We start from the raw sequence: 26,685 nt of genomic DNA on the forward strand, positions 1-26,685 counted from the left end.
TCCTCTTTGCTCTCCATGGCCCACCACACACAACACCCCCCTGCCTCGCGCCCCGCCCAGCTGGCAACGTCACAGGCTATGACGCAAATCTTCGTTGACAGAAATGTTGAAATTTAATATTTATTCTACTCATTTTTATAGAATTGGAAAAATAATGATTGTGTCATGTTTGTCCTCCTACAGAAACCATATTAAACCAAAAAATATATTTCCCACCCCCATCTTTTTCCATTTCCAAACAGTTTAGAAAAAGCTCCAGGGAGCCACTAGGGCGGCGCTAAAGAGCCGACCCCTGTCCCAGGCCGACCTGTGATTTCTCTACTTGTGTGGAGTAGTTCCGCTCTGGCCCAGCAGGGGGCAGACATGTCCATGGAGAGGCTGCAGTGCTCGCTGGTTCCAGCAGGGGGAGCTACCGGCGGTAGTGGCTGGTGTTCGAGCTCCTCCTCTTCCTCAGTGGACAGCAGCGGCAGCAGGAGGAAGATGACTTCGTTACGGCCGTTTACCTGCGACGATCTGTTTAAATTCAACAACATGTGAGTCAGAACCAGTCCGTCTGTTCCGAACCCAGCCGGTGGGTTCTACCCGGACCCGGTCAGATACCTGGGATTACCTCAGATTATCTGATCAATTCAAACATTTGCTTCCTTCAAGCTGATGCCGAATTATCCTTCAGGCCCATCGGAACCATCTGGGTTAATGTTTGATTCCAGCCTGATGTTTCAACTCGTTAATCTAACGGAAAATCTTATTTTTAGCACAAATATGTTCAGAGTTCGTTAATGTTGACTTACTGGCCGTTTCCGCCCGTATTTGTGATCAATATTTTTTTTTCCAGAAGCAGCAAAGTGATCAATAAAAGGAAATTTAACCATTAAATGTTTTCAATCTTTCATCAGAAACCTGGATCCTCTCACAGAAACTGTATCCTTCTCTAATCAGATATTTATTTCTCTCGTTTGTTTCATGCCTTTTATTTTCTTCCTAGATGTTTAGATAACTGATATTTTAGAATTTAAGATTTACAGGCCCACAGTTATATTAAGTAGAAATAATTGTTTTCTGTATATTGTCCTTTTACATCTGCAGTGTCTGCTAAAGTATTCACACCCAGAAACCTTTATGTTTTCCCCATTTAACTGAAAAGCATGTTATGTGAGCAACATGACGTGTATAGATAAGTGGAAGGAAAAAATATGTATGATTTTATTACATTTCACAGATAAAATCTGAATTGTTAAACGTTTGATCCTGTAGTAGTAAAATAAGACAAACTGCTTATCTCTAAGTGACGAGTGGTGGCGGCAGCATCATGCTGTGGGACAGGAAAGCAGGTAGAGTTGACTGGAAGCTGGAGCTAATCCAGCAGGAAACCTGAGTGTGGATGAGTTTCACCTTCAGATGTTCAGAGCTGCTGAATACAAAAGCACTCCACACTTTTCAGATTTTTTTACCATTAAAAACCTTGAATTATTCCCCTCCACTCCCTGGCTGTGCAGCCCTTTGCGTTGCTGTGCCCGTTTCCTCAGCCGGCCTGCAGTATGGGATCCCGTTCTACCTGCAGTACCTGGCCCACTGGCCCGAGTATTTCATCGTGGCTGAAGCTCCGGGCGGAGAGCTGATGGGCTACAGTAAGTGCAGCCTGGAGCTCTGCTGCAGCACGCTGCGGCGTGGCTGCTGCAGCATCATGTCTCTCTCTCTGTGGTCAGTCATGGGGAAGGCGGAGGGATCGGTGGCGCGGGAGGAGTGGCACGGCCACGTCACGGCGCTGTCGGTGGCCCCGGAGTTCAGACGCCTCGGCCTGGCCGCCAAGCTCATGGAGATGCTGGAGGAGATCTCAGAGAGGTGAGTGACCTCTGACCCCTAGAGGGAGGCTCTGCAGGGTGTGTGTGACCCCTGAAGGTTTGACCTTTGACCTGCAGGAAGGGCGGGTTCTTCGTGGATCTGTTTGTGAGAGTCTCTAACCAGGTGGCCGTCAACATGTACAAGCGTCTGGGCTACAGCGTCTACCGCACCGTCATTGAGTATTACTCTGCCAGCAACGGGGAGCCGGACGAGGACGCATACGGTACGCCACCCAGCAGCGCCTTACTTTGACTAGGCCACAGCTCAACTCCATCCTGATGGTCAGAACTGGGATCATTCTGGATCTGCTGATCCGACTGAACCTGAGAGTTTTAACTCAGCAGATTTTTCTGAGTATTTAAGTCAGAATAATCACCTGGTAAAAAGTTCCAGCAGCGATGGAAAACAAAGCTGTGACCACATGAGGGCGCTCTTTACACTTGAAGGAACCTTAAGCCCCACCTGACAAATTTAGAAAGACTCCAACAGGGGGGGGCGTGGCCAACGGGGAAAGGGGCGTGGTCAGGACGAGAGAATGTTGCCAAGCAACATTGATTAAAAAAAAACCCCAACAAATGTAGCAAATTTTTATAAAAAAGCAGTAAACATAAACCAAGCAGATTGTTGGAACCAATGGGAAAATTGATCTGCAGTAGCACTGTTCAACCCACAGAGGGCAGCACTGAGCACCCAGCTAATTTACACGCTGACGGGCAGAGAGGCGTTAAGGTCGGTGGGTTTGGGTTCAGTTTCTCTGTGAAGGAGTTTCAGATCATCTTAGTGCTCCTGAAGAGTTCATTAAAATTTTATGTTAATAAAATCTAAATTTATATTAGAAAAAAAAGGAACAACCTATTTATATTATTTTAGGTTATATTGTTTCTCCAGCTGCTCCCGGGTCGGTTCTGGAGCACAGAACTGAACCAGTTTGTTCTGGTCAGGTCATCGGCCCCTGAAGTCTCTATAAAGAAGAAGAAGAAAAATAAAATAATCTGATCACTTCCTGGGTTTCTGCCCCCTGCTGGCTGTGTGGGGTAAACCTCTCCTGACTTCCTGTTGGGTTAAAAGCTTCCTGACCTTTAGGCTGCCGGCCGTTTCTTCTTCTACTGAAACACTCCAAAAGTGTCAGAAATGCGTTTAGGTAGAAAACGGTTTTTATTGTTGTCCTGACTGGAGCACGGTTTCCCTGCAGACATGAGGAAGGCTCTGTCCAGAGACACGGAGAAGAAGTCCATCATCCCGCTACCGCACCCCGTCCGGCCGGAGGACATCGAATAACGTCGGGCCGCGGCTCCCTGACCCGCCGACACCCCCTGACCTCAGAGAGCCGCTGGATGTACAAAATGTTTCAACATTTAATTTGCTGTAAATTCTAATGAACGTTTGTTTCAGAAACTGAGTCTGAGTCGTGTCTGATACAGAAACATCTACTCTTTGTCTTCCTCACTGCTCCGTTTCTTCCCTCCATCCTCTTCCTCACTCTCGCTGCTGCTGCTGCTGTCGTCTCGGTCGTCGTACGTTTTCTCCATCTGGGCCTCGCCCTCCGGCGGTTTGTCAGGAGCTGCTGCCGGCTCCTCGGAGCGCTCTTCCTCCTGCTCTTCCTCCTCTGGAGGGTTTGCAGGACGCTCTTCCTCCTCTTCCTCCTCCTCCTCTTCGTCGTCCTTGGCCTGCTGCCTCTTCCACATCTTGGCCATGGCGAGCAGCTTGAGGTTGGGCTGGTTGGCGGCGTCCTCAGGGAAGATGTAGTCGTAGTATTCCTCCCAGCCGGCGTCCGACTGCAGAAAGAGCAACATTAATAACCACAGAAGAAGAAGCTGCTTTTCAGTAAAAACACGATTCCTCTGCATCACTCAAGGAACAATCAGATCTTCACATTCATAGGAAACAGTTCAGGTTTTAAGGCTGATATTTCTACAAACAACAGAATGAAAAATAGTTTTAATTACAAGAATAAGGTCAGACAAAGTCAAATTATGTGGGAATAAAGTCAGAAAATAATACAAAAATAAAAAAACAAGAAGTCGAAATAAAATGAGAATGACATAAAAGAAGAATAAAGTAATAATCTGAGGTCTTATCACTGCGTTAAATCGAACCTTGAGCTTTTAGTGAATTTTGACTTTGAGAAATAAGGAAATATTTTCAGGTAAGTTTTCTTCTCATTAAAACAGCTTTTCTTGTAATTTTATGACTTTGTGGTATTACTGAGTCTTTATTCTGCTAATATGATTTATTTTTTATAATATGACTTTGTTCCTGTAATTAATTATTCTTTAAACTGAGAAAAGTGATAAGGGACGGATAAAGTTCCTGCAGCTCTCCTAACGCTCCAGAACCAAGCGGCCCATTTCCCAGCATTCCCGGTCTCTGCCGTTCTTACCCCGTCCTCGGCCGTCAGCTTCCTCCTCTTCTTCACCTTCTCCGGCAGCAGCTTCCGGACTCGCTCCCTGGTGCCGTCGGAGCCAAACTCCCTCTCAAAGTCCCTCCAGGACTCGAGCAGCATCAGTCGCTCCTCCTTCTCCTCGCAGCTCCTCATGCTCTTGTTGGCGTCTTCGTAGGTCTGGCGGCTGCGCTGCAGCCGGTCGGGTTCGTCCACCGACAGCTCGAACTTGGCGTAACTGATCCAGACCTGCGCAGCGCGAGGAAGTCAGTCGCTTCTCGACCTTCGTGTGGCTTTCATCAGAGCGACAGAGCGGCGGCCCGCACTCACCTTGACGTGCTGCGTGCGCTGCAGCAGCCTCTTGTAGAGGCTCCTCGTGTTCTCAAACTGCTCCTGCTCGATCTCAAAGTCGATGTAGGATTTCCAGAGAACCTGGAAGGACAGCAGGACACAGAGACAAACCCGATGAACCGTCCCCAGTAGCAGGAAGACTCACAGCAGAAACATATATAAGAAGAAAAATACACAACCCACAGGAGTCTCTCTCTCTCTGTTCTTTCCATTTTTATTAGCATTTCTGCTGCGATTCTCTTTAATCAGCCAAATATAAAGACATGAGGAGTTGGACTCCTGTGTGTTGATGATATTTCTGGTCAAAATGTTTCTCTCTCCTCCTCATGACTGAAATAAAATAATAATTTATCTCCAGCATTCCAAGCTGCAGATAAGAGAGTAGAACATGGACCGGGCTGATCAGAACCAGAACTAGGATCCAAACCTCAGGCATGTCCAGTCTGGGCTGGCTGATGGCGAGCTCAAAGATGGCGCGGGCTCGCTCCACGTCGCCCAGGATGGTCTCCAGCTCGGCGAACTTGATCCAGGTGGTGCAGTTCTCCGGGCTGAACTCCAGGTACTTCTCATACAGCTTCCTGCAGCGGTCGAACTCTCGCAGCTGCAGCTCCAGCTCGATGTAGCCCTTCAGCAGCTTGTTCTTGGGACATTTCCCGATGGCCGTGCCCTGGCAGCACAGAACGGGTCAGAACCAGCAGCACCGACTAGCAGGAGGTCAGACCAGCTCAGCTCAGGCTCTCACCATGATCTTTCTGGCTCCTGGCAGGTTCTTCTGTCGGATCTCAAACTGGGCAAAGAGCAGCCAAATCTTTGCGAAGGTGAACTGAAACAGAACCAGAACCGTCAGAAGCAGAGAGTGGCAGCAGAGCGACGGCTCCAGGTGTTCACTTACCTTTTTATGAGGGATGAGCTCCAGACACGCCTGGTAGACCTGCCTCGTCCTCTCAGGGTCCTGCCAAACATCAACAGCTTAGGCCCGGTTCTGCTGGTTCTGGCTGCTCTGAGCTGTTGGAAAACCCACCTTGGTCTCCAGCTCCTCGTACAGGGCGTAGTTGATCCACAGGTAGACGTAGCGCCTCCAGTGTCTCTTCTCCTGGATGGGCGGCACGTTGGCGATGGCTCTCTCGTAGATCTCTCTCACCGTGTCGGCGTCCGTGTCGCTCTCCACCAGGCGCAGGTAGTCGAACCAGGCGTCGTAGTTGTGTGGGTTTGCCTGCGTTTAACCACAGAAGAAGAGTGCGTCAGTCTGGATCAGCCGGTCGGCCCTGACCTCCAGCGGCTCCTCGCCCACCTTGACCTCCTCTTCGTACTGGAACCTTCTCTTGCTGACGATGACGTCCTCGATTCCTCTGCGGTCTCCGAACTTCTTCTCAAACATGGTGTAGTTCTTGAAGAGCTCCTGCGCCTGATGCTTGGGGATCCTGTCCAGGGCGTACTTGTAGATGACTCGGACCCGCTCAAACTGTTGACCACACAGAGTCAGAAAAACACTGGAGCAGTAACCGGGTCAAAGGTCACGGCTCTCTCAGAACTTGCCTCCTTCTGGGTCTCCTCGAACCTGGCAAAGGCCACAAACAGATTCTCGTCCACGTATTCCTCCCCGAAGAACTCCACGGCTCGCTCGTACACCTTCCTGCTGTGCGCCACGTAGCCGTGCCTCTCCTCGAAGCGAGCGTACTTGATCCAGTTCTTCACCTCGGGGTGGACCATGACGAGTTCACAGGAGTCAAGGAAACAACGGCTGGCGACCTGAAAGCGCTCTGGATTGGTTTCTGAATCACTTCCATTTGTTTACCTAAAGAATCTGATGTGAAATGATCATGCAGTATTGATACATTAATATTCAACCAAATCAGGATGAAAAATCCTGGAAATCGCCCTGAACGTAAACTTTGAGCAGCTCCTACAACAATCTGGGGTAAAAGTTGAAAACGAGCCTCCAGATTGTCCCTAAATGTTCCTGGGATGATTTAAAACACCATCAAACCAAACATCAGGATATATCGCTCATAGATGCTCCGGGCTTTGTCCACTTCCTTATAGCGCAGCTCAAAGTTGATGTAGGAGTGCCAGGCCTGCTCCTCCGGCTCCCACTCCATCCAGCGCTCAAACACCTGCCTGCAGCCGGCCACGTTGCCCAGCATCTCCTCCATGTAGGTATATTTGTACCTGCAGGAGCAGCAGAGGCTCAGCGTCACGTTACTGTGAGAAACACTGACAGCTAAATCGTCTAAAACAATTATCAACATAAACAACTTCTACAAAACAATATTTACACATGCAATAGTTTAAAACGGTAATAAAAGACACGTCTATCTAGATGTAAAATCAATTAAAACTGAATTCATCACATGAAATAATTTCGGCATTTGTGGAAACGTGTCAGATACTCTAACATGATTGGCTGACCTGCACAGCAGTCTAACCAATCAGCCCATTTCAAAACAGGCGGACATATGAACTATTGATCATTTGAATTCATTTTATTTTTTATAATAAAAATAAATCTAGAATTATATTTTAATAATAAACAAAGGTGGAGCAGCTTTAGAAAGCAGAAAGGGTCCAAACAGCTCACTGGTCCAATATGGACGCCCGTGAACTTGGAGTCCTGGTCCTACCAGAACTGGTTGACCCGAGGCAGGATGGTGATGGCTCTGTCCCAGATGTTGCGGGCGTGGTTCACCTGGCGGCTCTTCATCTCCATCTCTGCGTACTTCAGCCACAGAGTGATGTTTCTGTGATCGACGTCCAGCGCTCGCTCGTAGATGGACCGAGCTCTGAAAGCAAACGGCAACTTGAATGCATCGTTTAGAAACTCACTCCACAGTTCAGACTGGAGGAAATGAGGTCAAGCTTCTCCTTATAAACTTTAATGTGGAAAAAATGAAGCAAATGAAAGCAGGGGTCAGAGGTCAGTAAGCCAGCCGTCAGGTAAATACCTCTGGATCTCCTTCAGGCTTTCCTCCCATTGTGCGTATTTAATCCAGTTACTGATGACGGTCCGGTTCTTTCTGATGTTGTCTTCAAAGCCCTTTCAGAGGAAGTTTGACAGAATCAGAACATGGTTTCCTTCAGCAGAAACAAGTCTGAACCGTTTCATAGCATCAAAGTGTGTCTGGTGAGTGAGCTGACCATCCTCTTCTTCAGCTTGTAGTCATTGAGCTCCTCTTTATCAGTGATCTTCTGTTTGGGCGGAGGAGGCAGAAGCTCGAGCTCCCTCTCTTTAGCCTCTCTGAGCAGCTGCTCAGCGGTGATCTGAACCTCTGCAGGAGCTTTATTCTTCACCTGAAACAACACAAACACCTGAGCCCCAAATGTCTCTGTCTCTACTTCAGAAAAACACAAAGTAGTGGATGTGGGTGCAAATGCACTTCTCTTATTCTCAGAGTTTGCTTTAAAACAAAGCAAATAAGGTGGAATAATCTGTAGCATTTAAGAACAATAAAAATACTGAAATTAACAAATTTTAGACAAATCAGTCCTGGACTGAACTGTTCATAAAAATTCTTTAAAACATCTGTATTTAATATAAAATCATATACTTCAGTTTTATTCCACTTTTAAAGGTGTTTGGGGGAAAAAGAGATTTTTTCCCCCATATCTTCTCAACTAAAGTGAACAAAAACTGACTTAAATAAGCATGAAAAATAACCCAGCTCACCGTTTGATCTGTCTTTTTTAAGCATACCTTCATCTAATGATGCTAATGACGTTTTAAAAAAACCACAGAACTTTCATAACTTTGCAGAATAACTCCGGTTTTTTTCTGGTCAAATTACTGATGTTTTGGTGCTTTACCCCATCGAAGGTGGTCCCGATGCCAAAAAATTTAGAATTTAAAATTATTGCAACTAAGTATTCTATAAAATATCTAAACAGACATAGATGAATTGACTCTCTTTGCTCATTTAAAGCTGCTGGAAACAAGAAGCATCCCAGAACAATAAAGTTCAGATTTGTCCCGATAACTAAAACTGCAAACATTTTCAAAATAAAGGGAAAATAAAACTGGTCTTTTGTGTTTTAATGAATTTGATGAAAGTGTAAAATGCACTGATCTGTGTTTGATAGACTTTAGTACGTTAGATATGTATCTAATATAAACTACGTCAAAAACAAAACAAAAAACAGTAGAAAAACTCTTTAGTCCAGCCGGAAGCTAACATTAGCATTGTTGAAACAAACTAATAGAAGAAGAAAAAAAATTATTTGAGCCTGAATAACCCCACAAAGCTTAAATAGTATATAAATGAGTAAAATCAATCATAGTTTATAGATATAAAATCTACCTATTATTAAATCTGCCCCCTTCTTTAGCGGCTGTTAGCATTAGCCGCTAGGTGCTAATCTTCCTCGGGGTTTCTTACCTTCGCCACCTTCGGTATGCGCTGCTTTCCCGCCGCTGTGGACGCCATGTTGCCGGTGACTCCAACTGATACCGCAGCTGGCAAACTATTAAAGAAAATAACACCACCCAACACCACCTGCAGCAGCTTCCAGGAGACACACTCTGAAACGTTTTTCTATCACCAGCAGGTGGCCGCCATGACAGCACCCACAATGCCGCGCGGCTCCAAAGTGCCGCGAGAGCGTTCGCTGTAGGCGGCGTGCTGTTGCTATAGCAACGGAATCAACTGAACTTCATAAGCAGACAGAAAAGAGCCGTTTATCGAGTTAAAGTAAAAAAGCTTGAATCAAAAACGACCAACCGAGATTTGGTAGGAAGAAGCCACTGAGTTTCCATTCCATAATAATCCCAGGAGAGGATGAGGTCGACCAGGAGCCCGGAGGAAAATCTGACCGTCAGAAGGAGCCGTTCAGCGGACGCTCGGTGGATCCAGAAGCTGATTGGGTCATCTGATCAGGCTATCTTCGGGAGGATCAATGTCAATGATCTGCTGTGAGAACAAATCACCATCCTTCCAGGATTGTTCCTGAAAATAGTTTTTATCAGCGTCACCGGGGCTGGTCATCACATGAAACTACTTTTATTTTCATTTATTGTTATTTACATTATCTAAATGACTCATTTCTTCCTAAAATCAAAGGTTCCACAGCCAAATTAGCCAATTACTGCTTGAATAGGTGGATAGAGCAACTAAAGATGGCACTAAAGTAAGAGCATCACTAGGTTAGAGAAGCGCTCAACAAAGATCCTCTCTGAAACAGATCTCACACTCAGACAGAAAAAACACCCACCCACCAGAAAACTACGCAGAGTTAAAAAAAAAAAAGACAAAATAACTGAATACATAATTAAATTATGAATTGAATGTAGTATAAAATAAATAAATGTTTCATAAAATATCAATAAGTCATTAAATGCAAACTTATCATAGCCAAGGCAGAAACGTAATGAAATGTATATTTAATTATTTCATGGTTCCTGTTCAGCATCACCATAAAATAATTTCATATGTCCAACTCACCCATCAAGGTCGTGGGCGGAGTTATTATAAGTTTACATTTTAATGCTTTAATGTTGGACTGAAATGATTAATCAGATTAGTTGTGATTAATCAATCAATTCAATAATCATCAACTAACGTAGTGATTGCTTAGTCGTTAACTGGAGTTTACAGATTCATATTCAGAGTAGTAATTAAGCCAAAACGGCAAAATAAATAAATAAATAAAACGTTTAGCATGAAAGATGAAAACTTTGTAAATCTGTTCTACCAGAATTTAACTGCCTTCTGGTGGCAGCTTCACATTCTGGATATGAATCTTTTCTGAAACACCTCTAGCTATCCAGTTATTAATCAGCTAATCAATATTAATATCCAGATCAGCTGTATGTTAATGTTCAGCGCAGCAGAAAGGCCTGAGCGTTTCACATGTTGATGCTCAAACCATTTTCATCTTCAGATGCTACAAAAGATCAAACATTCACTGAAAATGCTCTTGTTGCATTTTAGGCAACAAACTGTTTATTATTAAAAACCGAATGAAATGATTTGTGTCCCTGCAGGGAGAAGGCCAACCTTTCCCTGACGGTGGGCAGCCGGTCGGGCGACGTTATGGCTCACGCCTCGTTCAGCGACCGCCCTGCCACCGCCTTCGCCGCCGTGGACCGCCACGACGCCTGGGAGGCCTTCCTGCGCTCACACTGGCCCGCCGCCAGATGCACTGTGGGTAATATTGTACAGTCAGGGCTTCTCTCACTGCTTTCACTTCATATGAGTGAGAACCGGGTCAGGTGGTCATAATGTTCTGCCCGTTTCTCCTCTGCAGCCGCTGAACTCTCTGTTCCTGCATCTGTTCGTGTCTGAGCCCAGAGTGGCTGAAGCCAGCCTGGAGAAGCTCCTCAGGTAGGCAGAACTAGAACCAGAACTAGGCTCTGAGCAGTCCTGGGTCACCAGAACCTTCCTGATCTTCCTACAGAACCGCCTTCAGCATCACCTCGGACCTGGAGCACGTGCTTCTGCTCTGCCCGGACCACTGTCCTCTAGGTGAGACCGGCTGCTGACCAGGCCCGGTTTGAGTTCTGCTTTCGCGCCCTCACTCTCTGACGACCCGTTCTGTGAGCAGAACCGGTTCTGGAGGAGACGTTCCAGCTGCTGCAGTGGGCAGCCGACAGCGAGGCGCCGTGTTCGGCTCGGATCTGCAGACGGGTGGATCAATGCAAGCGGCTGCGTGTCCGCCGAGCCCGGTGAGCTCCCCATCTGGACCTTCAGCACCAGAACCAGAACTGGCAGAAGCAGGTCTCTCTGTCTGCCACTAGGCGCTAGTGAGATGATTTAACAGGTTTAGCATGCTATCCGGTCCTGGTGTTACCAATCCTCTGGGTTCCTGTAGTTTTCTGCTTTGTCCTTCCACCAAACTTTCCTTCCTGCTATTCGTTCTGTGAACAGCATGTTTTCTCCAACATGCTGGACTAGATCCTTCCTGATGGACCAGAGCTCCAGAACTAACAGCAGAACTCTGAGCTGATTTGGATGCTGTCAGTAAAAATATATGGGTGACCAGCTGGGGACGCTGTCCGACAGAGGGATGACTTTTCTATTTCTATAGAAATATTTTGGTGATGTCTCAGCAAAATATTAAGTTAGGAAGCTAAATATTTAGTTTGGACATTCAAAGTTAAATATTTATCTTCAAGCTATTTAGTTTATAACCTACCCACCTTAGTCCTATCCCCCATGAGGCTTTGCGTGAATTATGGGCGCGATTTCCGCCTCAAACCGGAACCAGCATTGTTTTTTTAAAATTTGTTTGTTATTATCATCATGTACAACAAACATGGTATCTTCATCAAATGTACACAAACCTGAAAAACTTGAAGAAGCCAACCCAGGTTGCTTCCATACTTACAGAGACGGAACCAGCATTGTTTACATGTTAGCAACGCGCTAACCGGCTTTAGTCAGAGGTAGTAGGCTATAAAATATGAGAACACCAGCTATCACAGCTTTTATTTATCTTGGTTATTTAGTTTCCAACTATTTAGTTTGCATATCTAGCTTGTTAATTAAATATTTAGTCTGAATTTAAATATTTAGCTCAAACTAAATATTAATTTGGACTGAAGGTTATTTAGCTTAGCAGCTAAATATTTAGCTTTTGGCTAAAAGCTAAATATTTAGCTATCAGTTAAATATTTACTTGGTAAGATAAATAGCCTAACTATATAGTTTATAAACTAGATATTTAGTTTATAAACAATAAATTTAGGTTATTTAGCTTAGCAAATGAAAATGTAGGTGGCAAGCTAAATATTTGGCTCCAAGCTAAATGTTTTGTCTGTCAACCAGGTCGTTTAGCTTGCTAACATTTAGTTAGCTCTCTGACCTTCAGCTTGTCGTTGCTTCAGCAGCAGCTGACCTCTAATGATCTGATGGAGTCTGAGAAGACTTCATCTGTTGGTCACATGACAGGAAGTCAGACTGATGAGTTCTCCAGAACCAGAATCTTGTCTCTGCTGCTCTGAGCTCGGCTCGTTTTGTCTTCCAGGGTTGCAGATTACGATGACATCATGGTGATCGTGGACAAGCAGACCACAGAGTGCTGCTGCCCTCTGCAGCCCTACGCCCTGATAGACGTCATCGAGTACCAGAACCAGAGGAGCCATTCTGCCGTCCTCCAGGTCTGTCCCGGTCAGCCTCTGCTGTTGGGTTGGTTCCTTCACGACCGGTTCTGGACCGGTACTGGACCACCCCCCACTGCATCCCTGAATATCATTATCAACTATCAATGTTACTCTTTCCTGAGTAACATTTCTGGATACTGAGGAATGTCACTGGAAGGAGAACAAACAATTTTTTTTTACCCCTCCAGGGGGTCTTTTGTGGGCTCTAGTGTCCCTTATATGACAGTGGGCTGACAGGAGAGGGGGGAAGACATGCGGCAAATATCGTCGGGTCCGGGAGTCGAACCCACGATGGCCGCATCGAGGACTCAAGGCCTCCAAACATGGGTTGCGCTGTCCCCTACACCACCACGGCTCGCCCGAACAAACACATTTTAACTGAAACCAGAAACAAACACAACTATTCATTCTGTTCAAGTGAAACTGCAATGAATAAAAACTGTTAGCTCTGCTGAGACAACGACACACAGTCAGCCTGTCAACCCTCCAGGATTCCTGTGTGGAATTCAGAAATACCTGCGAGGATTTATCAATATTTATGTAACAAGAACAACTATTATAACCAGCAGTTCCACTAAGCATTACACCAACATGACGTTTAGTGGTATTTAGTGGAAGCTAATGCTAAACATGGCACTAACCTAACCCTAAACTAATGCTAATGATAAAGCTAAAGCGCTACACCTACATGACATTTAGTGGAAGCTAATGCTAACACTAAAGCAATATACCAACATGACTTTAGAGAATGCTAAGCTAAAGAGTTACACTTATGTGGCATTTAGTGGAAGCTAAATCTAAAGCACTATACTAGCCTGTTATTTGGTGGAAGCCAATGCTAAAGCGCTAAATTCAAACATTTTGTATTATTTGTAGCATGCTACAAACAGTACAGCGCCCTCAACTGTGCCAAATCTGTCCCTACATGCCGACCTGTACAGTTTGCTCCTCAGGAAGAGATTCTTTGGACCAGGCTGTTGCTTCCTGTTTTCAGTTTGTTGAGTTTTGCTAACTGTGTTGCTGATTCAGCCTAACTGACCACAGTACAAATGTTTACTGTGGAACTACAAGTGAAGTTTCCTGAGGTTTTTCCTCCACAGGATGAAGGACGCGTCGTTGGCTTTATCGCTGCCAGCTCGTCTCCTAACGACCAGAAACTTCTGGAGCATTTTGACCTCAGGGAGTTTGATGGATTCTACAAACACAAACAACCAGAGAAGGTACTGTAAGCCCCGCCCACTTTACACAGCCGCATTCAGCAGGACCAGAACCAGAACCATGTCTGTCCCTGTGGCTTTAGGAGGAAGAGGAACCGAGCCGCCAGACTCCCAGGAAGTCCAACTCCTTCTGCATTCAGCACTTCATATCCGACGAGGACCACCAGACCCGGTAAACACCGTCCATGAGAACCAGAACCACGCCCACTTCCTGTTTCCTGCAGCTGGAAAAACATCTGCTCAGGCTGGGACCTTTACCTGACATCATGGAAGGAACTGGGAGCACTGGGTCTGACTGGTTCTGACTAGGTCTAACTGGGTTTAGCTGGTTCTGACTAGGTCATGGAGAAGTCTGTTCACAGTCAGGATCCACTTCAACTTTCCTGTCTTGTCCCGATTCTGTTGGTTTCTGAAGCAGCGGATCAGAACCTCCTGACCCATCAGAACCTCCTGACCCATCAGAACCTCCTGGAGGAGTTCTGGTCCAACACTTTCGTCCAACGTTGCTTCAGCTCTCTGAAGAGCCGCTGCATCATTTGGACTTTGACTCTCCTTCACCACTGTGCTGAGCTGCTTGGTTTGGTCATGACCTTTGACCTGTTTTCTGTCTGGTGGACTTCAGGTGGTCTTAGGATGACCGTTGACCCTTCCCGGGTAGCTTCCTGTCATCTCCCCATCCTGACTGGAAAATGGAGTGTGTTATAGTACCTTGTGGATTTCCCATCAGATGTAACTGGTTCTGGTTCTGGTTCTGGTCCCGTCCCGGTGACATCGTTCCCGGTCTCCGTGTTGCAGCTGAAGCGCGGCAGCGGCGGTGGCAGCCGTCCAGCGTCAGTCATCTGCTGGCAGCGCTACCTGGCTCCCGCGGCACGGCTCGCCTCCCAGCTGTTCCCCCCCAGGGGGCCCGGCGCCGGGCCCGCCGCCCCCCACAGAGACCCGGCGCGGCAGAGCCCAGCGGAGAGCCACGGAGAGCCAGAAGCAGCAGATTGCTCCTCCAGTTGTTCCTCCGCTCAGCTTGGCTCCAAACTCACTTAACTTCTTCTGTCCACAGATCAACAGACGGTCTACCGTACATGTTCCTGCACTTCCTGGTAAGTTTTAAACCAGAGACTCTTTTCAGAAAAAGACACAATCTTGTTTTAAGCCTGTAATCACCGAATATTGATTTAAGAACCAGATTATTTCACAGACACTTTCCCATGTTAATAAGTGAAATTATCTACTAGTGGAACTACAACTTTTTCATCAATATTAAGGAATTGCTAGAAATACTTGGTATTATTTTGGGATTTTGCAGTTTACCCATCGACTTCAAGATAGTATAACCACAGAACTGGAGACCCATTAGAACCAACAGAACCATGTTCTCAGGGTTCAATTACCTGGAATTACTCTGGGTGTTTAAAATGTTTAGTTTCTCTTTTCCACAGCAGGTTCCTGCTGACCAGCACACAACCTGGATTGTTATTCCATTCTGACTCTCTGCTTCCTGCAGGACCTGGACTATTGCCTGATCTTCGTTCCATCTGCTAGTCCAGAGTCACCGTGGTTACAGAACTTTGTTCTGGTGCGGTCCCGTCCTAGCAGCCTGCAACTCACCAGCCTCTACGTCACCCATAGGTCCAGGTTCAGGTAGGCGCCGGGTCCGGAAGCAGATTCTGGCGGTCCATAAGCAGTGTTCCAGTGGAAACCATCTAGTCTCTGTTGAAGGACTGTGGATGTGAGGCAGGCGGTGCCTGCAGACAGAGAAGCTGTTTCTGATCTGCTGAACAGTTTCAATCTCACCTGTTCGGTTCTGGAGGATCTGGACTGTTTCTACCGGACCCGCAGCGACCCGGTGAGTCTGGATAAACTCATAGAAACAACAAATCTATCGGCTTTTTTCTGAAGAAGCGACTTGCCGAGTATGGATCAATGCTCAGTAGTGCGTCTCCTGACTACCGGGGGGCGTGTCTGAGTGAGATGGTTATATACTCTAATCCACGTGTGTCAAACTCGAGGCCCGTGGGCCAAATCTGGCCCACCACAGCTTTTTATGCAGCCCTCTGGGTTCTTGACTAAACATTAACTGCTTAACCATTATGTTGTCAATCAAATCAATGCAGTTTTTATCTGTTTACTACCAAATTATATCATTCAGTCCCTCCAGTGTCTTGCGAACTATTGTGGACATTCATGCAAAATCAACAAATCCTCGCAAGGCCAAATATTGCAGAGTTGAACAATTTAAATATTTCGTTTATTTGTTAAAATAAAGATAGAACTCAGTTTGGTGTGGTGAAACGGAGCTGCTCTGATCAGGTGTGTGCTTCCTGTCAGGATGGTGTTCGTCTGCAGGCCTTCGTGGTTCTGGTGGAGCGGCAGCTGGTCGGCGTGATGATCATCAGGGACGAACAGGTAGCCCCGCCCCCTCTGCCGCAGGCGGGACGCGCCGCCGCCCCTTCTCACCGCACGCCGTGTCTTCCAGGACGTAGAGTACCTGCGAGCTCGCTACGACATCGACAGCTTCATCAGCTTCGGTCACCATGGCTACCAGGAGCACGCTCACATGCTGCACTTCCTGCTGAAGCCCTGCTGCTACCATGTGACCCGGCACTGGCTGAAGGAGGTGCTGCGGCTGGCCCACCGGTCCTGCCTGTACCACCGGGTCTACTCGCCGCTGCTGGGAGAGCAGGTGAGTGGACCGGAACTGGGCCAGCCTGACCTTCTCTCTGAACCTGCTTGACCTTTGTCTCTCCCCTCAGACCTCCTGCTTCCACCCTCTGGAGTTCATCCTGAACTGCTTGGTGCAGGTCCGGCCCCGCCAACAGGTGGAGTACCCGCTGCAGGAGCTCGGCATCAACGCCCCGTCCCGCAGGATCACAGAGGAACAGGTGGGCCGGGCAGCAGCCAGCAGGGGGCGTCACACTGCTTAGGGTTAAAAACCAGGAAATGAGAAGCTCTTAATCTGCCTGGTGACAGGTGATGCTGAGTTGGACTTCTGGTTCTGGTTCCTTCATCAGAACCTGCAGCAGCTTCTGCAGCTTCACCTTCATCCTCAGCATTTCAGATTTATCTAAAAGGCTCCTGATTGGTGCAACACAGTCATGTGACTTCGCAGCACAACTTCTGCTTGTTTCAATTAGCACACTTAGCTTAGCATTTATTTTTCCTGATAAATTTTAAATGTTGCTTTGTAAACTTTCAGTTTGATATAGTTCAATGTTCAGGTTTTGGTCATTTACTATTAAAAATCTTTCAGGTAGATGTTTATATTCATGCTCTTATTTTGAAGGGGTTGAAGACTGTTTATGCAGCTGTTCTGCTTCCTCTCCTCATATCCTCTTTTTCTTTTCCCAAGAAATTTTATTCATCAAATGTTAAGTATATAAGACATCATTGATTTTACAGAATAATGCAACACTGACATGAACGAACAACGACAGGTGAGAACTAAACAAAGACACAGAAATTCACATGAATGAATTTAGTGTCGTCTTCATCTAATTAGCATTTTGGAATAACCTACTAGGGACAAGGTTGTACAGAAAATGGATGGATGGAATAGCGATTAGCATTAGCAGAATTAGCGACTATTTTTAGTCCCTTAGGGTTAGCACAGCTAACATTTATTTTTAGTGCTTTAGGGTTAGCGCTACTAACTTCTTAGTCCCCCGCCGCTGCAGAGCGGGTCCTGCTCAGTGAACTGGAGTCACCTCCTGCCTGTACACTGAACTGTGTGGTCTGTAATGGTCCAGATTAAACTGTTTCCTGATATTTAAACGTGTCTCTTTGTCTCCTCTAATCTTCCTCACCAGCTGATGTCTCTGCAGCTTTGATTTATTTTATTGTCCTTTAAATATTTACCACACATTCAGGGGTCACCATGCAGGCCCTGCTCACGTCACTCGGTCGTCTCTGTGACGCAGAGCTGCTGATAAGAGCTTCATCCTGAGCTTTGTCTCAGCCTCCTCTTCCTCAGGATGATTTACACCACCTTCTCCACCTCACATCCAGATGAGACATCAGTTTTCATCCGATCATCTCCTCACCTTCATTCCTGCAGATCGCACGGAAACATGCAGGCATTGTATTGGCCGCCCAACAGCAGCCAATCAGGAAGTCCCACTGCTGCCTCTGCTCTAAAATCTGCCTTCATCTTAGTAATAACAGCAAATCAAAAACATGCTTATTAATCTACAAACTGCTGCCTGTAAGGATACTACAGTGGAAAACTTTCAAAATAAAAGAATCATTGGTTCGTCTAACAGAGATGTTTGGACCAAGTTCTGATTGGTTCTACTGACACATGGTGGGGTCAGCATGGTTGAAGTTAGCGTGTTAGCATGATCATTGGCTAACTAGCATGTTGCTGTGACCCAGCCTGCTTTACACCCAGGGACTCTGCGTTGCTAACGACATTCTGTTAGCTGCGGCGGGTGACGAAGCAGATGTTCCACCATGATGGGACCAACGATGGCTCCCTTCAGTCCATCCACAGACGAGGACGACTAAATCTGTGTCCAACCATCAGAAACGTGTTTCTGATCAGAACGGCTAATGGAGCGTTATCAATCGCCTCTCATGTTGAGCAGAAATCAGTTTTTTTTATCTCCCAGCCTGCAGAGGCTTCAGTCCACCAGCCGGATCAGAACCGGCTCCAGACGCTGTCCTCTCTATCCCCTCTAGGCGCCGTTCGCACTCAGCCTGATCAGTAGGAAGTTGACCTTGGAGTCGAAGGTCAGGGTGAACGCCAGCATCGTGGTGGTGGGGGCTTCAGACACCGGCCTGGCCCTGCTGGAGGAGCTCAGCTTCAGGTGAGTTTCAGGTTTCTGAGCTGAAAATGCCCAGCTGTTCATACCAGAACCAGAACCAGAACCTGGTTCCTACTGGAGACCGGGCCGGGTCGGGTCGGATGTTTTAGGTCCGTTTTGAGCTTTAGCACAGATTTAGGAGCAGGTTGATGCTGCAGCAGTTGAAGCGGCGCCGCAGCAGGAGCAACGAGTTGCTGCTGCTGCAGATAGTTGCTAGGCAACAATGATACCGCCGTCCTGGTATCAGGTGAGGATGAGGAGCAGCTGTTTGCCGCCTCTAATGAGGCTGATGAGGCAGTTAGAGTTCTGCCGAGGCGGGTCAGGCCGGCCCGCCGGGCCTTATCAGCTCCACCCAAACCTCATCACCGGGTCGGATCGCTCAGATAAGGAGCCGCTCGGCCCGCTGCGGTCAGGCTGCGGGTCGCCTGATAACAGAACCCATCTGGTTCTGTTTCAGAATGAACCTGCAGATGGAACCAAACAGAACCGGTTCTGCTGCTGCTCTTTCTGCAGAGCCCGGTGGCGCCGATCGGACCGGCACCCATTGGGCTGTCCTGAACCGCTTCTGGCGCCGCTTCCATTCATTGTCATGGATCGTTTCCATGACAACCCCAATGAAGGCGGCAGACGACTTCCTGGTTTACAGGACAGGTTGACATCCGACTTGAGGACAGACCTGGAAGTTCAGACCAGAACCAGGCAGCTGGCGATCCTCAGCATGGTCTCATGTTGGACAGGAACCACTGGAGCCAGAACAACGTCTGGACTGCAGTGAATGTTAGCTAATCATTCAGACTCTTTAGCCATTTTTCCACCAAAGATTGTCTTATTCACATTTTAACTCATTTAATCGCAGATTTGTTCCCACCGGAACCTTTGTGTTCTTGTGTTTCTGGTCCGGCTGTAAATTTGATGCACTGCTACCAGGAAGTTGCTTATATCAGATCATTTCTGCTCCTAACTGATCTGATTGGACGCTGGAAGAGACTTGTGCTAAAAGGACGTAGCCTATCAGAAGTTATGCTAACATAATTAGCATGTCAATGCTAAACATGGAGTCTCTGCACTAATAAATATTAATGAGTCAGAATTTCTGCTATATTGCTTTTGCTTCTGGTCTCAGAGTGAGGACTCTGAATGTCTCATTGTTTCATTTGGACCCGTTTCCATCCGGTTATGTTCTGCTTGTCCTCTTCCAGCTCTCATCTGCGGTTCAACAACCTCACCCTCATCTCCACTCACGGTTTTCCTGGAAACTACGACCATGAGGACGTCGGCTTCCTGTCCACCAGGTGCTGGATGCAGAGATGTTTGGTTTGTTTTTTTTTTCCTGCAGCCTTCTTAGGCAGGAAGTGACATCACAGTGACTTCCTGCCATGTGTCGTGCAGCCACGCCTTCAGCAGCAGAGACCTGGCCCAGACCTTCCTGCTGTCCTGTGTCCGCGTGGTGAAGGGGAAGATTGTGAAGATCAACAGGAAGTCCAAATACGTCCTGGTGTCAGACGGGCAGAAGGTGGCCTACGACTTCCTGGTCCTCTGTACGGGCCTGCAGTACCGGGTGAGCCCTGCCCCAGTCCACAGGAACCACAGGAACCAGCATGCTGCTCGGAAATATGGGAACTCAAAATCAACCCTGACCGAAAGGAGGCAAAACCACCGACTTCTTCTGTGGTATTTTACACCACAGAAGAAGTCGGTTGGTAACAGTTTGCAGCTCTGAGCTTATCAGCTGCTTAGAAACTGACACGTTGGGAAAACGAAACAGAAAACGCTGCAAGCAGAAATAGAAAGAAAAGAGCAAAAATATCACAAATAGAGAAAACAGCAAGTATTATAAGCTACAAAGTGGCTCCGCTAGACGTTAGTCCTTCAGACCACTAGGGGGAGTCTGGAGTCTGTAAAAAGACATGAAGCGTAGTAAAAACATGTTCTTCCTCACATCCCGTCTTTCCTAAGTCGGATCCCAGAAGATGTAACGGTTGGCTCCCCCTGGTGGTCTGGAGGTGGAGCCAGTTCCAAAGTTTCTGTTGGTTTTGCTGCTTGCTGCATTTTTTGCTTTTATTTTCTGCAGCTGCATCATTTCTTACGGAGCCCTCTAGGGGACATGGGATATTTTTATCTTTTCCGTTCCCTCGCAGTAATGTCCATGTTCATGTGTTATGACTGAATACTGTAAGCCTTTCTTATGGTGGCCATAATACTTTCTGCTATTATATGAGGTTTTCATGAGGCTTTTCCATGTTTCTTAATATCTCGTTGTGGAATATCTGAAGTTTTATATCTTTTTCTTCAGGATAGAAAGGCACCACGAACCTCTGATATAAACAGAAACTTTTCATAAGTAGGAAAGAAAAACAAATACATCAAAACTATTTGGACTATTTCTGCGTTGTTATCACGGGTAATAAATCATCTGACAGCTCTGAAAGGTTAAAGGTCGTTTCCATCTCAACCTACACAAACAAACATGCAGTGAATAAATTGATTTTCAATCAACAGCAAATATTGCATTAAACATACTGCGAGGAAACGCAAAAGAAACATTTTCCCCATGTCCCTTAGAGGGCTCCGTAATGTTTCAGTTTTATTTGTTTCTTTGTGTTTGTTTTGGAGTTTTCCCTGATTTTTCAGCATAGCGCCACCTGTAGGCTGAAACCCTCAGACAGAAATAACTTTATTGTGAGCATATTTAGTGGAGAACCAGATGATGAATATTAATAATATTAATATTATTGTCCTCCAGCTCTCGCCCTGATCATACTGGACAAGCTTCATAGCTCCCAGTTTGTCCTGAAGCAGCAACTTTATTCGGTTCAGAAGGTTTTTGTTGCCATGTTTCTCGTTGCCTGACCAGCCGGTTGCCGTTGCAGCTCCCCTGCCCCACCGGAGTTGATGTTTCCCAGCAGGTCAACAACAGCCAGCTGGATCCTGATTGGTCCTGCCGCAGATACACGGGGCCCGTCCCCTCCAACCTGCTGACCATCAACGACCTCCATGACGCCGTTGCCGCCCGCCGCTGGTTGCAGGAGAACTTTGTGGACCTGCAGGGTGAGTTGCCGGTTCCCAGCAGGAGCAGCGGGAAGTGCTGAGCTGTGTGAACGCGGCGACCACTTCCAGTCTCATCAGTCTGAAGGAATGATGCTCTCTGATTGGCTGATCGGATTCATGACATCAGCAGCTTCATGTTTCACTGAGAGCAGCTAACGGCTCTGATCCCAAAAGAAAAACTTTCTGCTCAGATGTTCCTAAATGTTTTAATAAAACGCTCTGTGGCTGCCATGGTGACGCTGTGCTCTGGTTCTGGGATTTAACTAGACCGTCCACTTCCTGGTCTGATGAGGCTGAAGCTAATGGTTAGTTATTGATTATCCTGATGATTAATTGAATTTAAAAAATGGCTCATTCTGCAGATTTTTTAGGCCTTTTTATTCAATATTAAAAATAAATCCACAGATGCATTAAACCATTAAATCTGTTTTTAAAGTGCGACTGATGCTGTAGCTAACAGTCGGATTGTAACAGCGACCATCCTGTCCTCCATGCTGCTTCCTTCCTTCAGACTTATTGATTAGTGATAACCAATAATTACTAACCTGAGGAGGAAATGATTCGTCTGTCCCCGATGTTTGACCTCTGACCCCAGATAATGCCGTCGTCTACGGAAACACCCTGGACGTCTACGTCACCGTCCGGACCCTACTCTCCCTCGGTGTCCAGGGATCCCGGATCCACCTGGTTCTGCCCCCCCCGCCGCCCCGCCCCGCCCCTTTCCCGGACTCGGCTGTGGACAGAGCCGTGGCGGCGGCCATGACGGGCGCCCAGGTCCAGGTCCATCAGAACTGTGTACTGGCTCAGATAAACGACGGCGAGCATCCCGACCCCATCGCCCGCGTCTCCTTCACCAGCGACTCCGAGCCGCTCAGGCTGCAGTGTGCAGTGAGTTTCTCCTCTGGTCCACGGGCCGCTTCTGGACCTCTACTGGACTGCTTCTGGACCGCTACTGGACCGGTTCTGGCTTTTCAGAACTAGCTTAAATGTTGAGCTGGACTCTGTGAAAGTTCTGCTCAAGGTTCAGTGTTAGCAGCTGGTAGCTGCTAGCATTCTCGGCTAATTAGCTGGTAGCTGGTCGGCTGCTAGCCGAATGCTCGGCTACCAGAATGCTAGCCGAGCATTCTGAGCTAGCTCAGCTAGCATTCTGTTAGCTCAGAATGCTAGCAGCTCTTAGCTCAGGGTGTTAGCAGCTATTAGCTCAGAATGCTAGCAGCTCTTAGCTCAGGGTGTTAGCAGCTGTTAGCTCAGAATGCTAGCAGATGTTAGCTCGGTGAATTTTGTGTTTTCATGAACTAGAATCCAGAATCATCTGAATGAATGGATTAGAGATGTTTTCTTGTTTAAGATGCTCTTCTCGTCCTGCTCCAGGTGTTCCTCAACCTGTCCAGTGAGGGAGTGGACTATGACTCCTTCCATAGCATCAGAGGCTGCTTTCTGCCCTTCGATGGCCGCCTGGTGATTAACAACCGCTTCCTGACAAGCGACGCCTCCATCTACGGCGCCGGCCCGCTCACCAGGTTCTCCTGCAGCTACTACGCAGACGAATGGTCGCATGCCAACTTCAGTTCCCAGGACGTGGGCCGTGACGTGGCGGCGGCGCTGCTGGAGCTGCTGGACCCGACCTGGGAGGCGCCTGCCGACCCGCCCTCTGAGCCCGAGCCGCTTGTCCCGCTCTACAGTCGGCCCAAGATCCGAGGTTTGTTTCCCGCGTCCTTTCAGAACGCGTCCAGGGTCTTTGCGCTGGGCGGGAACAGCGAGCTCTCAGCCTCTCAGCCGCCCACACGCTGGCGGCTCAGAGCGCCACAAAGGCCGATGACAACAGCCACTCGGCGCCGGCCTCCTGACCCGCAGCAACACGCAGGATGACCTTTCACTGCCACAGACTGAGAGCTGCTGAGTGGGAGGAAGCTGATGTTGCTGCTGCTGTTGTGGCTGCTGCTGCTGTTGTTGCTGCTGCTGCTGTTGTTGTTGTTACTGTTGTTGTTGTTGTTGCTGCTCCTGTTGTTGCTGCTGTTGCTGTCATTCAACCACAGAAACCAAACCTCGGCTAAACATCTCCACATTCTCCTGGACCCGGCCTGAGGCTCGGGTCTCCTGTCCGTCTGTAACGTCCAGCTTGTCCCCGTCTGTCTGCAGGAGCAACTCTTCCTGGTGGATTTTACTTCCTGCATGTGACCAAACCCAGTCCCAGCTTCCAGACCAGTTGTCGTTTCCAGCTGGTGAGTTCCTGTCAGACCCGGTTAGTCCACTTTACCTGAACCGGCTGCTTCTTCGTTCATTAGCCGCCAGGGAGGAGATCTACCTAACCAGCACCAGGACAGGGCTTTAAAAGCGCTCTGTGGTGATTCTGATTCATGACCCAAACCAGTAGCAGCAAATCTACCCTGATAGAAACTCAAGTGAAATTAAAAAGTTGATATCCAAAAGTATTTACTATAAATGTTACTTCAGAACGTCTGACCAGAACCTTCTTGTTGGTACTCATCATGTTCTCCTTAATTCAGTTGGCATCAACATTGTTGAATTTAGCACGTTAGCTTTAGCTAAACAGCAACATAATTTGTGCTTCAGGGTTAGTGCAGCTAACTTTCTAGTTAGCAGTGCTAACTGCTATACACATCTATATACCTGGTAATACTAATGGCTTCTGATAATGTTAAAAAGTTAAAGACCTAAAGTAAGGGGCGTGCTGTGGTGGCGCAGGGGGTTAGCACGCCCACGTTTGGAGGCCTTAGTCCTCGACGCGGACGTCATGGGTTCGACTCCCGGTCCCGATGACCTTTACCACATGTCTTCCCCCCTCTCCTCACCGTCCTTCCTGTCTGCCTACTGTAGAAAAAATACGAGCCACTAGCGCCGCAAAAACTCTTCAGAGAAAGAAATGGAAAAAAAAGACCTAACGTAACTAGTTACTTCCAGAATCCAAACCGGGTCAGTGGTTTGGTCCAGTAGATCCACGGTAAAGGAAGTGGTTGTACAGGTTCAGCCATCTTTAGCTGACATCTCCTGACTCTGCTGGTTTCGTTGCCATGGAAACGGACCAGAACCAGTCAGATTTTCCTCCGTGTGGCGCCGCAGGATGAAGCGGTTGTGACGGGAGCAGCGCAGAGCGGGGACTACTTCCGGCTGCAGCTGAGCGACCTGCAGCTGGTGGAGAGCCTCACCTGTCTGTCCCTGAAGCCCCTCCCAGTGGGGAACTACCTGAGCCTGTTCGGCCGGCACCAGGAGCTGCTGGGCCAGCTGCTGGACCGGTACCGCCTGGGCCTGGTGCCCGACCTCTACAGGTGGGACTGGAACCAACCCTGTTCTGGTTCTGGTCAAAGTGAACCCGGTTCTGACCCGTCTGCTCCTGTTCTGGTGTCTTTCTAGTTTCTTCACACAGAGGGGCTGTCTGCCCATTTTCCACGACCGCTTCCCGGACCTCCACCAGAGGGCGCTGCAGCTGCTGACCCGCCGGCTCACGGTGAGTCAGCTCCTTGCTGAGGAGGATGATGGAGGCCTTCATCTTCCCCCTCAGCCTCAGAGTCGCTTTGGTAGAGAAGGAAAAGCAACTTCCTGCAGAAACCAGTGTTTCCTCCTCTGTAGCGCTTCGGAGACCTGGAGTACCTCAGCCTCCATCGGCCAATCAGTATGGACCCAGAGACCCGGGCCGCTCTGAGGAACCGAGCGCTGGCCCTGCTGGTGGACAACCAGAACCTGCTACCCATGTTCTACATCCCAGAGCGACCCGCACCCTTCGGACACTCTGGGCACTCCCCAGGACACTACGGACACTTCAGACACAGTGACCACCCTGGACACCCCGGACACTCTGGACACTCCCCGGGACACTTCAGACACAGTGACCACCCTGGACACCCCGGACACTCTGGACACTCCCCGGGACACTTCAGACACAGTGACCACCCTGGACACCCTGGACACTCTGGACACTCCGAACACTCAGGACACCGCGGACACTCTGGACACCGTGGACACTCTGGACACCCCGGACACTCTGGACACCCTGGACACTCTGGACACTCCGGAACTTCGACTCAGATCTGACCTTCCTAGTTTCACTGGAACTATTCTCATCTAAAGGCTCAATAAAAAGCTGTGACCTTTGACCTTTTGTCTTGTGGTATTTACGCTCTACGCTTTTAAAGGTCCTAGAAACCTTTAAAACCCAGAGAACCAACAGAGATGCTGTGATGTAAACAACGTCGATCCACCAACACAAAACACAGAAGAAGAAAACCTGGAGAGCAGAACTGCTGATCAATAAAACTACATGGATCCTGTTTTACCCTGAATGACCTCAGACTGGAACATCTGGATGATCTGAGATGATCCAGATGTTAATCAGAACCAGCAGAATAAGTTCTGATTGGTCCGGTTCTGGCAGAACTCGATCTGAGCTTCAGCATTTTTTCTCAGCAGAGATGTGTGTGTGTGTGTGTGTGTGTGGGTGTGGGTGTGTGTTTGTGTGTGTGTGCAGCTGTATGCTAATACCCCCCCCCACCCCAAACATATGTCTGGACCGGTCCAGACTGCAGGTCCAAACATGGAGTCCTGCTAAGAACCGGCCAGTTCTGCTTGGTCCTTATTCTCCTGTTAACATCTCTGATATTTAGTTTAGCAGAACCGGAACCAGGTTCGGTATGAGACACGATCAGAACCAGAGGAAACACCGAACCAGGAGTACTTTCTGTTGGACCTCAGGCAGAACCACCGAAGAACTGGCCGGAGTTCTGACCCGGTTCCGATCCGGGTTTATTTGCTCTGCCCCATTTGGAGACGCAGAAAGCGCGCGCTGATTAGCACAGCACGCGCCATGTTGGGGGGGGGATTTCCTTTCAATCAGCGGACCAGCGCCGCCTTTAAGATGCAAAGCGGACCGGCCTCTGCTCATCAATTATGGATGGGACGGAGTAAAGGTTCGGTTCGGATCTGAGCGGGAAGAGAATTAAATCTGAG

At 47.9% G+C, this 26,685-nt stretch overlaps 3 protein-coding genes across 5 annotated transcripts; 2 read left to right on the forward strand and 1 right to left on the reverse strand.

Moving 5' to 3' along the window:
* Positions 1-260: 260 nt before the first annotated feature.
* naa20 (N-alpha-acetyltransferase 20, NatB catalytic subunit) lies at positions 261-3,241 on the forward strand. 2 transcript variants are annotated; one of them, XM_028040964.1, is made up of 6 exons: positions 261-533; positions 897-921; positions 1,538-1,628; positions 1,707-1,842; positions 1,920-2,065; positions 3,035-3,241. In XM_028040964.1, the coding sequence occupies exons 1-6, from the start codon at positions 364-366 to the stop codon at positions 3,118-3,120; spliced, it is 654 nt and encodes a 217-aa protein (XP_027896765.1). In that variant the 5' UTR covers positions 261-363; the 3' UTR covers positions 3,121-3,241. The 2 variants fall into 2 exon arrangements, with proteins under 2 accessions (XP_027896765.1, XP_027896766.1); XM_028040965.1 differs by having other exon boundaries at positions 454-533; positions 836-921; positions 1,497-1,628; positions 3,035-3,237.
* crnkl1 (crooked neck pre-mRNA splicing factor 1) lies at positions 3,180-9,128 on the reverse strand. The gene is made up of 14 exons (XM_028040934.1): positions 8,944-9,128; positions 7,709-7,861; positions 7,516-7,607; positions 7,195-7,353; positions 6,576-6,742; positions 6,110-6,288; positions 5,865-6,035; positions 5,595-5,786; positions 5,466-5,525; positions 5,316-5,396; positions 5,001-5,240; positions 4,553-4,654; positions 4,223-4,471; positions 3,180-3,617 (listed from the first exon to the last, which is right to left on the reverse strand). Exons 1-14 carry the CDS (start codon positions 8,989-8,991, stop codon positions 3,270-3,272), a joined length of 2,241 nt encoding a protein of 746 aa, XP_027896735.1. The 5' UTR covers positions 8,992-9,128; the 3' UTR covers positions 3,180-3,269.
* Positions 9,129-9,188: 60 nt separating this feature from the next.
* On the forward strand, positions 9,189-25,835 carry cfap61 (cilia and flagella associated protein 61). Of its 2 annotated transcripts, XM_028040898.1 has the most exons (24): positions 9,189-9,476; positions 10,548-10,707; positions 10,811-10,887; positions 10,961-11,028; positions 11,108-11,228; positions 12,530-12,662; positions 13,766-13,885; positions 13,966-14,054; positions 14,934-14,973; positions 15,378-15,514; positions 15,593-15,719; positions 16,202-16,279; positions 16,350-16,556; positions 16,627-16,755; positions 18,551-18,678; positions 19,875-19,967; positions 20,065-20,233; positions 21,546-21,723; positions 22,319-22,611; positions 23,095-23,422; positions 23,863-23,945; positions 24,805-25,010; positions 25,096-25,189; positions 25,312-25,835. In XM_028040898.1, the coding sequence occupies exons 1-24, from the start codon at positions 9,343-9,345 to the stop codon at positions 25,771-25,773; spliced, it is 3,654 nt and encodes a 1,217-aa protein (XP_027896699.1). In that variant the 5' UTR covers positions 9,189-9,342; the 3' UTR covers positions 25,774-25,835. The 2 variants fall into 2 exon arrangements, with proteins under 2 accessions (XP_027896699.1, XP_027896700.1); XM_028040899.1 differs by lacking the exon at positions 24,805-25,010 and having other exon boundaries at positions 25,312-25,664.
* The last annotated feature ends 850 nt before the right edge of the window (positions 25,836-26,685 follow it).

The sequence above is a fragment of the Xiphophorus couchianus genome, chromosome 15 (genome assembly GCF_001444195.1).
Source record: "Xiphophorus couchianus chromosome 15, X_couchianus-1.0, whole genome shotgun sequence".
NCBI lineage: Eukaryota > Metazoa > Chordata > Actinopteri > Cyprinodontiformes > Poeciliidae > Xiphophorus > Xiphophorus couchianus.